Source organism: Kryptolebias marmoratus, linkage group LG4, assembly GCF_001649575.2.
Source record: "Kryptolebias marmoratus isolate JLee-2015 linkage group LG4, ASM164957v2, whole genome shotgun sequence".
In the NCBI taxonomy this organism is placed as follows: domain Eukaryota; kingdom Metazoa; phylum Chordata; class Actinopteri; order Cyprinodontiformes; family Rivulidae; genus Kryptolebias; species Kryptolebias marmoratus.
In genome coordinates, this window is record NC_051433.1 from 23,283,094 (window position 1) to 23,298,537 (window position 15,444).

General features: G+C 40.1%; 2 protein-coding genes across 3 annotated transcripts; one reads left to right on the plus strand and one right to left on the minus strand.

Annotated features, from left to right (window-relative positions):
• Positions 1–713: 713 nt before the first annotated feature.
• LOC108244404 (TRAF-interacting protein) lies at positions 714–7,844 on the minus strand. 2 transcript variants are annotated; one of them, XM_017430587.2, is made up of 16 exons: positions 7,734–7,844; positions 6,126–6,244; positions 5,982–6,039; positions 5,811–5,894; positions 5,644–5,683; positions 5,433–5,560; positions 5,253–5,347; positions 5,030–5,143; positions 4,007–4,094; positions 3,834–3,923; positions 3,663–3,751; positions 3,423–3,578; positions 3,236–3,281; positions 3,039–3,143; positions 2,901–2,951; positions 714–1,109 (listed from the first exon to the last, which is right to left on the minus strand). In XM_017430587.2, the coding sequence occupies exons 2-16, from the start codon at positions 6,221–6,223 to the stop codon at positions 1,002–1,004; spliced, it is 1,350 nt and encodes a 449-aa protein (XP_017286076.1). In that variant the 5' UTR covers positions 6,224–6,244; positions 7,734–7,844; the 3' UTR covers positions 714–1,001. The 2 variants fall into 2 exon arrangements, with proteins under 2 accessions (XP_017286076.1, XP_017286075.1); XM_017430586.3 differs by lacking the exon at positions 7,734–7,844 and adding an exon at positions 6,412–7,727.
• Positions 7,206–15,363, plus strand: mon1a (MON1 secretory trafficking family member A). The gene is made up of 6 exons (XM_025009201.2): positions 7,206–7,335; positions 7,778–7,914; positions 9,691–10,089; positions 11,176–11,941; positions 13,408–13,555; positions 14,713–15,363. The coding sequence occupies exons 2-6, from the start codon at positions 7,806–7,808 to the stop codon at positions 14,851–14,853; spliced, it is 1,563 nt and encodes a 520-aa protein (XP_024864969.1). The 5' UTR covers positions 7,206–7,335; positions 7,778–7,805; the 3' UTR covers positions 14,854–15,363.
• Positions 15,364–15,444: the final 81 nt, after the last annotated feature.

The window sequence follows — 15,444 nt, forward strand, 5'->3', positions numbered from 1 at the left end:
TTCTCCCCCTCCAAAACGGAACCGTTTCGTAGACATTTAATATGTTTATTCTGCTCATCAAATATGAGTTTATTAGATTTGTAGATCATTACATTCTGCTTATATTTACATTTTACAAAACTTCTTTTTAGAATCGGGGTTGTAGTTTCAACTGATAACAATACAAGTCAGTTTCTTATTGTGGAAATGTAATTTAGGGGCACAAACAGGAAAGAAACGATTGTGAACAGGATGTTTCTCCTCTACCTGGTACCTCCACTTCTCCATAGTGGGAAACAATGTTTGGCATTTCCCCATATTGTTAGACAAAATCTAAAGCATTCTGTGGAAAGGTCAGGTTGTATGGCAACATGCACAGGAACTTAAAGCACCTTAGCCCACATTCAATTTACTGCTATAAGTCCTCCATCAAAGGTAGATTTTGTTTTAACAAACGCTGAAAATAATTAGTGACAAAAAGCCTTTTTCATTAGTGCAATATTAGCAGTGACTTGATTGCAATGTACAGCTCAGGTTTTACCATTTTATTTACTATCTTGAAGATTGTCTTCTGTACTGGTGCATCCTCTTAAATATGTTTGTTTCAGAGGTTTTTCTGTGCAGTGCTTGTTTCCTCATACAGCCAGAGTCATGTGAGAAACTCTTGTGTGTACTGCCCCCTGCAGGAGAACCCAGCTCAGTGACGTCTTCAAAACAAGTACTGGAAATGTGTGTTGAGTCCACAGCAAATCTTTAATAAAAATAGTTTTTAACATAAGAGACGGGTCAGAACACCAATCAGATCATGTAAACACAAAAATGCATGTACATCAAGCGCCACTTAAAAAGAAGCAAAAAAAAAAAAATTAATATATAAAAAAAATGCAGCATGTCTTCAGCAGTGGTTGTTTTTAAGGAGTCAGAAAGTTCTGTTTGGTGGGCCCACTGCTGGGCTCGAGCTCGTTCTGCGACTCAGCAGCATCGACGTGTTTCTTCTCACGCGGTACTGTCGCCTCCGACGTTCACTCCAGGAAGCCATCCAGAGTCAGACAGGCTGGAAGCTTGGAGGGCGGCCGGGTCACCTTTTTCCTTTTGGTTTTCATCAGGGGCCGAATCTCAGCTAAAGGAGACTGAGGGAAGGGCTCGGTTCAGGAAAAATACAATCCGGCTAATGTGCTGGCGTAGACTCTCGGTCATCCGGGGATGTGGTAAATCCAAAAAAGGTTAAAATAACAAAAACAACTGGACTTCTATTCTGTAGCTGAGAAGCGAACCATCTTCAGCTACAGAATAGAAGTCCAGTTGTTTTTGTTTTGCAACCTGTCTTGGAATCCAGCTAATGCTGATCTACTGATCTCAACTTCACAGATGAACCTCAAGTGATTATCAAATATTCTTTGGAACAAAATAAGTGTTAACAACAAATTTTAGAACATTTTGATCTTGGAAACTCCCATAACTTGTGGTTGACTTAAAGCAGAAGCAGGTTTGTAACAACTTGGAGAGTGAAAAAAGAAGCAGGACTGAAAATGTTATATCTAGATAAAATGTTCAAACATTTTGTTGAATGAAAACTTTAAGTACGCTCCAAGGTACGAATGTTTTATCATAACAGATCCACAAGATAATGTTATTTCTTTTAAATAACTTCTATCTGATGTTTTAACCACAAATGTTTAAAATAATAAACTAAAGTACATCAAATGATAAATATTTTTTAGTGTATCAGTATTAAGTTTGAAATTCTTGCATTGCTAAATTCCACAAGTGAAAGCTTCCACCTGGACCAAATTAAAAAGATATTCAGGTCATTTTCAAATGAGGTTCTGTGAAAATGTTATGAACAATAATATCTTACCTGTTGTAGTAAATAGCTTTGTTTTAATGACTTTGGTTTGGAGAAATAGTTTCAGTGTAAGAGGACAGACAACTAACAGCTAGTCCGAACTGTAGACCGTATATATCAAGAACTCCGATATGAACCTAGAAGTTGAAGCTGGATTGGGACCAACTTCCCTGTATTCTGATTCTGGTACAAGTTTGAAGTCCTGTCCCCTAAATGTAAACAAACGAAACAATAAAACAAAACAAAAAAAAATATATCTCTAATATTTTTTTTCCCCCGAGGTGTTGACTCCTGTTGATTCACATAGTTCTAACCTCGCTGTTGTATGTTCAAATATTGGTTTTTCTGACACTTTTAGCTGTAATTAGTCATTACATGCTTTTAAAAAAGTTCACGTAACGCCACAGTTGTGTAAGGGGGAGTAGACTCCGCTTCCAAAAATACAACATGGCACCTCTCGTAAATCAGGTCTTGCTCTAATTCCCCAACAACGAGAGAAGGCGAGGATCACTGCTGCCTTAAAACAACTATAATCTCAAAAGTTACACATAGCGTTTTAAGCAAATGTAATTTCCAATTTCATGTTAGTTATTTACATAGAATTTTATGTTTTTTTGCAAGCACAAAGAGCCACAGCAGCAGCTAGCTGTAGCATTTCCAGTGAAGCTTCGGACTTTAATAATATTTCCACTGAAATAACTGTGTAATGTGACATTAAAGGCAGTGCAAAGGTTTCATGAACCACTTTGGAATTTCAAAGGCGACTTGTTTTAAGACGGCGGCGGTCTAGTTTTGGTTTTCGAACTAGCCATTAGCTCATCCGGTCAGACTTAAAATATTTCTCCATTCAGAGCTACAGTATCCACACAACAGGTGAGGTATTAATTCTTCCTAACATCCCACCACGTCGCAGTCACTTGATTGTTTCCTGTAATTTCACAGTACTTACAAATACACGTCACTTTAGAGTTTGGCGGAAAAATAATAAATAAGAAAAACTTCAAGGATCGTTCTGAAGAGTGAAGCTCGAATAAAGCAGCACAAGACACTCGACGTGACATGGGAGAAAGGATACAGGTTGGATGAATTTAGTTCTTCCTCCTAATCCGTCATAACCACTTCTAACCTGAAAAACAAACAAACAAACAGAAAAAATTCAACAAAAAACGAAAACAGCATTTCGATACAAAACGTCTCAGAAGACGGTACATACGGATCCAGCCTTCCTCTGAGGGTCCAACATGCCGCCAAAAGTCTTCTTTCTAAAGAGGAGAGAGTTCCTCAGAAACGGACTCAGGACTGGATCTTCATCTTTGGGCTGAGGTTTAAAGGCACACACATACAAAAACTCAGGGTTGATGTTCACCAGACAAACAAATGTATTTTGCTGGGAGAGAATTACGAACGTACCCTGCTCACAGACGAAGATGTCTCACTTTGCTTTGACACATATGTTCTAAAACAGAAAAAGACAAACATGTCCACTGAACTCTTGCTTACAAAAAAAAACAAAACTCTGCAATAAGTTAACTGAATGCAGCCTTTTTAGAGAGAGAGAAAAAAAGTCATATTTTTCATTATGAGCTACAAAACTTACACAGAGGGGTCGAGACGCATCTTCTTCAACGGCACCTGCCTCGGCCTCTTGGTTACGTCGTCTGGAGTTGTGATGTCGTAGGTCATGTTGAGATCAACGCCATCGTTACCTGCAGGTTGGTGGAGGCACGGGGTCTTCAGTTCCACTGGGGCCGGGCTGCGGAGTGAACAACCCAGCGTTTTCAGGAAAAGCTGCGTCAGACGCAAGCAGAGCTTTAGCTGAGGCTGCAGGAGGACGCACCTTTCAAAGACGAGCCGGCTGATGGCTTCGTTTGTGCGCGTCGGCGTGCTCAGAGTCTTCTGAAGAAACTCCACCTTCTTCTTGAGACTCTGTGGACAAGCGCGGGTAAAGGTCAGCGCAATTATTAAATTAAAAAAGAAAAGCGCGAGCGTTTGTTTTACGTGCTCTTACTGAGATCTCTTTGTCAGCGTTGAGCAGATCCTTCTGCAAAGACTTCATGTCCTCTTTGGTCTGATTCACCTCAAAAGCCGCTTTTTGCAACTAAAAATCAAACACACACCGACGTTATCCAACATTTCAGAGGTAGATCCTTTGGGTACGGTGACGTATTAAGATGAAGCTACCTTGTTGTTAGAGGAGAGCACTTCTCTCTTCAGCTTCTCGCACATGTCATTTGAAGACTTGAGGCTCCCTTTGAGATTGTCATACTCTCTGTGAAAAGAGGAGAGCTGATAAATATGTGATGATAAAACTCTTACAGAAAAGGTACACATAAATAAAGGAAAATCATACATCCTTTTAACAGCTTTGTGTTTTTATTAACCCTGTCAATTGATCTATTTAAACACAATTCAAGCTGATTTCTAGTATCCAAAGCAAGCCTGAGTCATTTTGGCAGCATTTTAATGAAGGTGTCTGAAGACTAAAGTTATTTTTCCCTTGATATATAAATATATATATATATATTAATTTAAGGAGGGATGGGCCTCTATTAATCACCTTTAAAAAAAAATGCTTCAACGCGAGTTTGGCTGATTATTTTTTAAATTTACGAAATTAAATGTCCAGAAATACCTATGAAGTACTCTGACTTAATCAGCTGTGTTTAATTTCTGAGGATTAAATAAAGCTTGTGCAAATTTAAAATTGCACAAATCGATGTAACCATTACAAGATATGACCTTTTTGAGTTTGTGGTGCCCCTGGTGCAATAACTCACGTTATTTTAAGTGCAGAACAAGGAAAAGGAGGTTATCGTGAGCAGGACAGTCATTAAAAGCATCGATCATCCGGCGTTTTACTTCAAACAGCAGATGATCGTTACAACCAGTGATTGGTATCAGTTTGTTGCCTTGCTCCTTTCAGAACAAGAGTACCTAATAAGAGTACTCTTATCACACACTGTTCATGAGCTCACTTTCTCAGGGTTTCTAATCAGGCATCACTGGCAACTATAAGTCTGATGGAGCATCTTTTCCAGACTTCTTATTTAAGTGTATATGAAAGTGCACAAAAGCCTGGACAGCAGAAACTGGGCTAAAAGAGAACTGAAAAAGCCCAACTACAATGTTGGTTTTAAATTCTACTGCATTTTCAAAGATGCAGAAGTAAGAATAAAGCAAAAGGATTGTTCCAAAAAAGCTTACTTTTTGAGAGAGATGCAGTAAATGGAGAGCTGCTCCACAGCCGCCTGGCTGACACCCATATCTGTGATCATGGAGTCCACTTCTGCTCTCTGGCCTTGCAACAACACATCCAGGCTGGAAACAGAAAAATCAGTGCGCAACTATAAATACACACATACTGTTAATCAACTCAAGTCTACTGTATGTCTCATTTTTTATTCATCGTCAAGTAGCGTGCAGATACCTTTCAAATGTTTTCATTTTGGCCTTCAGTCGGCGGACCTCCTCCTTCGCAGTCTGAACTTCGTTCTGCTGCGTCTCCATATACGTCATCTGTTTCTGTGACACGGAAACACGAGTTCATTTCCAGTTGCATAAGGAGTCTGCGGCGATAACGGTCTAAAACAACCCGAAGAAAGCTCACTCTGAGGGCAGCACACAGCATCTCTTTTTCCATGACCTCTTTCCGCGTACTGTCCAGGTCCCTTTTCTGCTTGTCCACAGTGTCCTTTAAGCTGTCCATCACCTTCTGTTTGTCTCGCCAGCCTCGCTCTAAAAAGTCATCACACAGACGATCAAATGGCAATACCGACCTCCACTCGACAACAGAATCACAGCACGGTCCGGTTTCTCACCTTTGGAGCTTAGCAGTGCCTTCATCCGTTCAAGCTCATTCTGGGGAACGGAAATAAAACATCTATCATGGCGAACAATCACAAAGTAATAACCAATCATGTTGGAAGCTCTTGTATGGGTTACAAATGTTACACCGTCCTCTCAAACTTTTCTGCAGGTGTTGTACCTGCAGGCTCTCAGGGTCTACTGTGCCCTCCTCCTCTCCACCAATGTCAAAGAACAGCTTGCTGATGATGTGCCGGGTGCTGACCTGTTGTCGGAGCACAAATAATTCAAGTGTAATTGTTATTCTGTGCAGAAGCTTGGCCTAAAACTGGTGTTTGTTTTGCAGGTATACCTGTTTCCTGCACTGTGGACAGGTCTTTGTTGGGGCTGTCTGGAACCACTGAAGGAGACTGAGAGAAAAAAAAAATCAAACTGCATAAAACCCTGGCATAAACTCAGACAAACTACTGTTAAAAATGATCTTTTCTGAAGTTACCATTCATAGTGAAACGTGTGTCCGCAGTGAATGGCAGCGACATCTTTGCAGTGATCAAAGAAATCCGAGCAAATCGTGCAATACGCCCGGATAGGCATCTTTGTGCCACGACGCTCAACCTGTTACATAGAAACCAAACAGTTGCAAGAAAAGCCACGTTTCCCCACGAACAGCGTACACGTTTATAAAGCTGCATCTCCTACCCTGTGTGTCACAACATGTCGTTTCATAACACGACAGCTAAAGTAGTACGGGCTAACAATAATTTGGGGATCTTTATACTTACCAAACGAAGATGCTACAGTTAAGTCCTCCGTAGAAACATCAAGCATCCCTAATCTTACGTGTATCGTTTTACTTTAACTCTCTTTAAAATGAACGTAGAAGAAAGAGCCTAGTTAGCTAAAGGTAACACAAAGCTAACTACATCTGTTTCCCCGCTGGATGTTCAAACACAAGCTCCGCCCCCCGACGTTGCGTTCACTGTCGTCGTTACATTACCTGTTTAGCAAAATAAAATACCAGTAACAGCAAAAAACACGATTTAACACAGATTGCAAGAGATTTTAAAAAGCGTTTCTCCCAAACTAACGATACAATCTCGAAAGACGTTACAATTTGTCAAGATTTTGTAAATTTCTTGCATTATGTGACTTCTATACCGTTTACAAACCCTGAAGCAATACTTTTCACTTATCGCTTGAGCATATGTGTCAGTCCTGTTATTTCCCCCAAGATTAGATAAATAATTATATCTACCTAAATTCTGCGAGTTCTGTTATTTTATTTTGGACTAAACTTTCTTTTCTTGGCTTGAGTGGGAACACATTATTTGATCTTTGAAGTTCTTTGAATGCACCATAAGAAAACAAATATTCTCAATAATGTGACGTGTAATATTGAGCTGGCATACCGAAAACTAAATGTTTTAAATTATTGTTACGGAAACATTATCGTTAATATTTAACCGGTTTAGCTTTGTACCCTTTAAAAAACAAAAAAACAAAACGTAAACTGCGGCCAAATCTTTGATTAGATTTTACATTTTTCCTGAGAAGAACTTCATATCCCACAATTCCTACTTCCGGAATCTAACTGGGCACGTTCCAAAGCAGAAGAAGTACTTCTGTTTGATATAGCTAACTGCTGCAACTGCTACAGACGAGGCGAGGAGTTCATTTATTAAATACGGATGCCGTGGAAATGAAAGGTAAAAACTTTGAAATTAGTATGATTTGTAATGAGAAGTTTTGAATGGAATGAAGGCCTAGTTACTTAAAAAAATCTTCGAGTTAGCCTTGCATCTTGTTGTCAATCCGCTAGAGTCAGCTCTGTAAATAACTTGGCTTCGAAGTTCTGATAAAATGACTCGTCTCCGTGAGGTCTGAGTAACTAAAGGATGTGAGAAAATATAGCACCACAGGACCACAGTTTTTGTTCTCTAGTTTAGTTTCAAATCAGCCATTGCAGCTCTAAAGTAAAGTCACTTTTAACAATTAAAAACGTGTTTAAAGTCAGACTACTTGCGCCTTGGACGCTATTTTAACCCGCTGGACATGAACAGCTTGTTTATTAGTAGCAGCCACCGTCAGTCACGAAGTTGCCGACCTTTGTTCCCTTCTCTCTGTCTGTCTGTCTGTACTTCCGGCCAGGTGTGCGTCCCTGCTACAAGCAGCAGTGATGGAGGAAGGAACGTCCTGGGAAAACGGAAGCCTCGCCCCTGTGGATCGGCTGCGCTCGGAGAGGGCGGACAGCCCCACCCCGGGTCTGGTGGAGGGGACTGAACCAGGTGAGCTCAGCTCCTCACGTTTATATCAGGGAGAAGTCACACCCAGTCGGAGTGTGATAAAGTGATTGTTTTAATGTGCATCGTTAAAGCATAGCACAGTATAATTGGCATTTACATAAAAGTGCATCTGCCTGCATGCCATAATGCTGTGTGTGTTGGCTTGTCTGTCTGTGATCTACATCTCACAAACCAGGACAAATTTTACTGAAACTCACAGAAACTATTAGTTGTACAATTACAACGGATTAATTTGAAGTCAATTCAAGATGGCTGCCACAGCTAACTGACCTAAAAACACAACAACAACAACACAAAACAATAGTTATAACTCCATCAATATTCCAGATATTGACCTAAGATTTGGTGTGACAGTACCTGAGAGTGATCCCTGACACATTTTCTGAGCTCTACCAATTTTTGCAAGGTCTTTTAAAAAATTATTTCCATTTCCTATTTGCAATCAGCTCTGTTTGTCCCTTAGTAAAATAACTTGTGAACCACTTGGCAGATTTTAATGAAATGTTAAAGAAATAATCACTGGATGGACATTTATAGCAGGACACAAAAATGGATATAACTTTGTCGATTTTATGGATATTAGACATAAATTTGGTGTGGTAGTAGCTGAGAGTCATTCCTAACAAATACTCCAAATGCTACTCATTGGACGAGTTCTCTGCTTAAAACTTCTGCGCAAACTGTTAAAGCCACACTTGTTTGTTAGCAAACTATCTCATCGTCTGGACAGATTATATTGAGACTTTCTGAAAGTATTCATTAACTTTTGGAGTCATTCACTGTTGGGGCGTCAGCTGCTCAGGAAGTAGGCGTCCGTCCTGTAACATGTTAACATGTCTTTCAAGGTTTGACTAACTTATTTCTCAACATAAGATGATCTCAGTTTAAAACTCTGGCGTGAAAGGTGGAGGGGGATATGCATTCCTCCAAGTAATGCTAGGCCTTTAATTAGATTGCGTAAGCCATTTTGCAGAAATTCTCCATCTGATATTGCAAAAAAACATGCAGCGGTTTAACGCCGGCTCATAGTAAGGGCTGTGTTTGCTATGAAAAGGCCTGATTGTGCACATCTTGTGCTATAAAGCAGTATCAGGAAATTATGCAATCTGTTACCAAGAGCGATTTTGTTTTACTTTATCATAGCTTCTTTAAAAAGTGGTCACCATATAAACAACTCTGTTTTTTTGTGACAAACTCCATACTTTGGGATTGTGCTCAATAATCCTTCCCTCCTTAGTTTTTCAGCTTTTATGTGCTGCTTCTCCTGCCAAAACCTCACTTTGTTTTTCTCATAATGTCTCTTAACCACACCATGGAAAATGGTTCTCTCTGCATTCTTTAAGGCTGTGTGACAGTTAGAATAAATAGTTTTGAACAATTTAAAGGACTTATTAGCAAAGATGTGGTCAGAATATGTGCTGGGGATGATGCTAAGCCACTGCTACATCACGTTTAATCTTAATATCTGTAAAATTACCTGAGTTATAGGCATTTTATTTTTGCTAAAGTCATGTTGTTATGGTGGCAATTTTAAATTGGGTTAAGTCCAAAAGTTAATCAGTTATAGATGTAAACCTAATAATTACTCTGTGATATTTGACTAATGGTCTAGTCAAACACACACATGCACTCATACACGAGACGGGGAAAAACCTTTGTCAGTGGGCAGTAACAGCTGTGTTCAATAAGGCTTCACTACTTCATGAAGAACATTTATATCTGCTGTCTTTTAACATGTATCCCTATACTTTAATGCAGGTGCGGGTCAGAGGAGTGCCATGTTTGTTCATGCGCAGTCCTTTGAAGATCTGACCGCTGAGGCTGAGAAAGAGGCCCAGAGGGCGGCTGAGCTGGACCAACCAGACGGACATGATGCAGAGGAGTTCAAGGCGCTGGTCGGAGAGAAACCCTCAGAGAAGCAGCACAGCAAGGACTTTTCATCTGATTCATCTGAGAGCAGGACCAAAGAGGAGGAGGATGTGTCCAGCGAGGCGTGGCGCAGTCACAAGAAACACGTGTTTGTGTTGAGCGAGGCCGGAAAGCCCATCTACACTCGCTACGGCACGGAGGAGGCTCTGTCCAGCACCATGGGGGTGATGATGGCTCTGGTATCCTTCGTCGAGGCTGAGAAGAACATCATCCGCTCCATCCACGCAGGTCAGCCTGTACTTTGATAGTAACACCGATCATAAGTTATAACTATCTTTATCAAATACAGCACAAATTCTGAAACCAAATTCTCAATCAATCAAGTGGTGACAGGGCCATGTTTCCCACTGTAAAGCAGCCCCTCATCTTTTAAAAAACAGTCTGTAAACATCTAGGAGCTGAGGAGAGCAGCTTCTAAGGTTTTGGAGGGGAATGTTATCCCGTTCTAGCTGTTAAACAGTCCTGAGTCTTTGCAGAATTTTTTGTTTCTTGATGCACCAGATGTTTTCAGTTGTTGAGGTCTGGACTGCAGGGAAACCAGTTCAACATCTGGACTCTTCTTGTATGAAGCCATGTTGTTGTAATGGATGCAGTAGCAGTTTAACATTGTCTTGCTGAAATATGCAAGGCGTTCCCTGAAAAAGATATTGTCTGGATTGGCACATTTTAAATGAGCTTTGGTTCAAAGAAGATGGCAGCAATTCTGAATGGTGTTCACATATGGCTTCATCTTCGCCTGATAGAGCTTTAAGCAGCATTTATGGATGGTGCAGTGAACTGTGTTTACAGACAGTGATCTGTGGAAGTGTTCCTCAGTCCATGCAGTGATGTCCAGAACAGAATCAGACCTGCTTTAATACATTGACACATATTTTTGGATGCAGTTTTTCACTGACTGGTGAACCTCTGCCATCTTTACTTCTGAGAGATTCAGTCTCTCTAAAATGCTCTTTTTATACCCAGTCCTCACACTGACCTGTTACCAATTAACTTAATTAGCTGCAAAATGCTCCTCCAGCTGTTTCCTTTTCTTACTACGGTACTTACTTTGCCCCTGTCCCAACATTTTTGAGATTTGTTGCTGCCACAAAATTTAAAATTACCATTTAAAAAAAAAGGTATAATTTCTTAGGTTAAACATTTGATATGTTTACTATTTAGTATTTACTATTGATTGTGAATAAATATGGATTTGTGAGATTTGCAAATCATTTCGCTCAATTTTTATTTACATTTTACACAATGTCCCAAATTTCTTGGAACTGAGTTTGTATAAAAATCAGTCCTTCTTTCTTCCTTTCACGTTTGTTTTAGATGGTTGTAAAGTGGTTTTCCTCACCAAGAGTCCTCTGGTCCTGGTGGGCGTGTCTCAGACCTGTCAGTCGGACAAGGAGCTGCTGCGAGAACTTCAGTACATCTACTACCAAATCGTCAGCCTGCTCACCCTCACCCAGCTCAATCACATCTTTCAGCACAAGCAGAACTACGACCTGCGCCGCCTGCTGGCCGGCTCTGAGTACCTCACAGACAACCTGCTGCACCGTCTAGAGCGGGACCCCGGCCTGCTGCTGAGCGCCGTCACCTGCCTGCCCGTGGCCAGCTCCGCCAGGGACGTCGTCTCGTCAAGCCTACAGGCGGCCAAATCCAAAAACTTAGTGTTCTCCATCCTGCTGGCTGGCGACCGCCTGGTCACTCTGGTCAGGAAGAAGGACCAGTTCCTGCACCACATAGACTTGCACCTGGTCTTCAACCTCGTCGGCTCGTCTTCGTCCTTCCGGGAGGGCGAGGGCTGGACTCCCATCTGCCTGCCAAAGTTCAACACGGCTGGATTTTTCCACGCCCACATCTCTTACCTGGAGCCCACGTCGGAGCTCTGCCTCATCCTGGTCTCCACCGACAGAGAGGACTTTTTTAACATGTCCGAGTGCAAGCACCGCTTCATGGAGAGGCTGAGTAAGCGCAGCGCCTACCAGACCCTGAAGGAGGCGCTCAAATGTCCAAGTTACTCTGTGGAGCAGGTTGGCATCCCGGAGCTCAGACACTTCCTGTACAAATCTAAGAGCTCAGGGCTGTACACCAGGTGAGTACTGATACCTGGTGACATGTGATTGAAAGTTACATTTCCTTCTGTTAAAAAGTAACTCAAATAATGAAATGATAATTTCACTGTCTAACATTGTTATTTTAGTATCACTTGAAAATGACAAAGACTTAAAACTACAAGCCAATTAAATAAGTTGTTTTTTTTTAAATATATTTTCTTCAGTACAGAGAGTTATACTATGGAGCAAGTTCCACAGATCAGAGCTTTCTTCCTTTAGCCTGATGTAACAAAGCCTTAAACTACTAAGTAATTACCGACACTACAACAGTCACTTTGTTAACTCAGACTTTCTGCTTTATAAGTGGTCACATGACATGGGGCATCTCATGCATCATTTGACACTTTTACTGCTCAAAATACACAAATCCAACAAAAAGACAGGGGGGGGGGCGCAGCTTTGAGACTTTATTCATAAAGGGCAACAGAATGTAGCCTGTTAATAGAAAGTCAAGAAACAAGAAGACACTGTTGCCACAGTTAGGACATGCATGAGAGGAATATCCCTCCTATGTTGAAGGAAACCGTTGGTTATAAATCAGAATAAACTACATGCTGCTCTTTAGGTTGAGACAGGAAAATTTAAAGCTTTTTATTTAACTCTGACTCTGTTCCATAATGTGCAAATCACTTCAGTAATCAAATCAAATATGTTATTTATTAAATATTCTCTGATGTTCAGAGGTACTGACAAATTAAATCTAATATTAACTGTTTAATGGATTCCTCAGCAAATCCAGAAAAAATCAAAAATACGTATTCAACCCTTTGGATGTTGTCAACTTGATGCGGTTCTAACAATGTTGCGTTGCCTGATCCACACAATTGTTTTCTTATTATTAGTTCTTATTATAGTCTAATTGCAGCTTCTTCGTGGCCCACAGCAGAGTATTCAAGATTCAAAGGATATTTTTCAGCTGTTCCTTGTGCTGAAAATCACACAAGTTAATAAAAAATAAGTTCTGATCAAACTGAAAGTGTTTTACTTCACATTAGAATGACTCTGCCTAAAGATTGGATGATTAGATTAAACTATATCCCTGAACAAACATTGTTTGTGAATGAATTTAACAAATTAAATGCAGACATTTAATCAACACTTACAGTAAATGCGTCGCATCGAGGTAGAATTTTTATCTTTGTATTATCTGACGACCTGACGTTAAATTTGAAATCTTGCAACTCTGAGCAGAACTTTAAATTGTTACAGTCTAATTTTTCTCTGAGAGATCATTAAGAACAGAATCAGTGAGCTTCTTACAGACAGTTATCCAAAACTTTGGCTCAACTCATCAGCAGATTAGGAGCTCTGTTACCATGGTGATCCAGCTGGGCTCAAAGAGATCCTCCCTCTTGACACTGAAAACTCAGACTTTCGGCACAACACAGCTGGCTAAACAGGAAATCTCATTTCATAGAACAACCCTTATATCTTGTCTTTCCAGTCCCGAGTTTCCGGTGGTGTACCGGTCTGACGAAGAGCAGGAGAGGCTGATGGGACTGTACCAGGACCTCCACAGCAGTTTGCACCATCCAACCAGACCTCTGCGCTTCTTCTACCGCTGCAGCGAGACCGAAAACCTTCTGGCTTGGGTAAAAGATTGTTCAACATTATGGCTTTATGCTAAAGTTGGTTAGGGTTTGATTTTCAAACTTCACAAGACAAACGGCTAACCTCAGTTTTTAGATTGTATGTTTCTTTCTTTTTCCAAGTCTGTAAGTACAGAAAAAGAAACGGGAGCTGAACTTTAAAATGTTCATGCCCTGAAAACAGGCTGTCAGCTTATTTCTTCGTCCAGATAAATTCACAACAAATATTCCATCATAATATATGTGCTGAAAACAACATCACTGATATTTTTCTTTACTCTGTTTGATTACATAATAGTTTTAAGAAAGTGACACATAAAAGTGTAAAGTTTGTAAACATAATTGTACTGAACTGTCCCAAAAACACATTTCATCTCTTAATCTTTCACTTACTTTGCCAACTGAAGCACAACTCTGTTATAATGTGACTTTTTTTTTAAAGCAAAATATTTTCCCTTTAATTAGTATTATCACAATAATTGTCATCATATTGGGGTGGATTTATAAGTCAAATATGATGTGAAAATGTAATTCTGTCCTTACATAGAAGACGACCCAAAAAGTAAAAAAGTAAACATCCAAATCCCGCTGGGTTACATGTTGCAGCCAGTGCCTCGTGACAACACTGATTATTATTATATCTCAGTTTAAATCACTGTTGGATATAAAAATAAAAATCTTCAGAAAAAAGAAAACAGGCATTTGAAATGATGCAGTAAAATCATGAAACGTTTACTAGGTTATTTAATGTTCTTTAATTCTGTAACTGTACACTTTACCTTCAGGGTAAAAGTAGTTTAATAATGAAGGTATTTTTAGGATCAGTAATCCTGCAATAAAGGGTTAATCCACTGCCTATTACAAACATTAACACTGCCAAATACAGACTTCAGTCAGAGAAATAATTGTCCTTCGTGTTGAAACATAATATGAAGAAATGTTGTAATGCTCCAGATTAACAACACTTGCAAAATACTCTGCAGTACTTATTTACTCTAGCTGTGTTTTGAAGGCGAAGGGTGTAACGTTTAATGTTTAGGAAGCTTTTCACATCTGTTAGACTTCTAGCGAGTCAGCTTGCACATTGAAATTAGTTTAGTTCTGCTTCACCCAGCTGTAACGCCCATCATCATCTGTTCGTTGTTTAATTCCCTCCTCAGGTGACCAGCGGCTTCGAGCTCTACCTCTGCTTCAGTCCTCTGGCGACCAAGGCCTCGGCCGTGTCCGCGGCCAACAAACTGCTGAAGTGGATCAGGAAGGAAGAAGATCGCCTTTTCATCCTGAGTCCGCTCACATACTGAGCGCTCGCTGCTGGCTGACCTCCTGAGACCAAAAAAAAAAAATACACAGAGGCTTGCTTTTTACTGTGTGGCCTGATGCCAAAAACCCACATCAGATGATGGAGTAGAAAGCCTCTCACTGTAGACAAACGATTGTCAGAGCTATGCATTTCTTTAATCCTGGGATATCACTGATTTAATTCTTAGGTTTGTGATTTAACTGGCTGTGCAATGAAGATAAATTAAAGCAGTATTTTAAATGGGTAGCTTTGTTTTATTTAGAACTTTTATTCTGATTGCCAGGTGAAAGCAGCATCAACGCCACTGATGACCCTGAAACCTGCAGTGTTCGGTTGCTGTCGACGATCTGAATGAACAGTTGTTTTACTGTAACAGAGCTGTTGTGAAATAATGGTGTTGCTGTTTGCCTTTTTTAACGCTATAAGCTTTCTTCCAACAAATTAAAACTGGATCAAAAAAAAAAAAAATCTGGAAACACAAGCAGCATTATAATGTCTCTGTTTCTTAGAAGATGGCAAAACCTGTTAGCCACATTTCTTTTTACCTCTGCACACTCCATGTTTCCAAGAAAGTGGAAACTGTTTTTGGTTT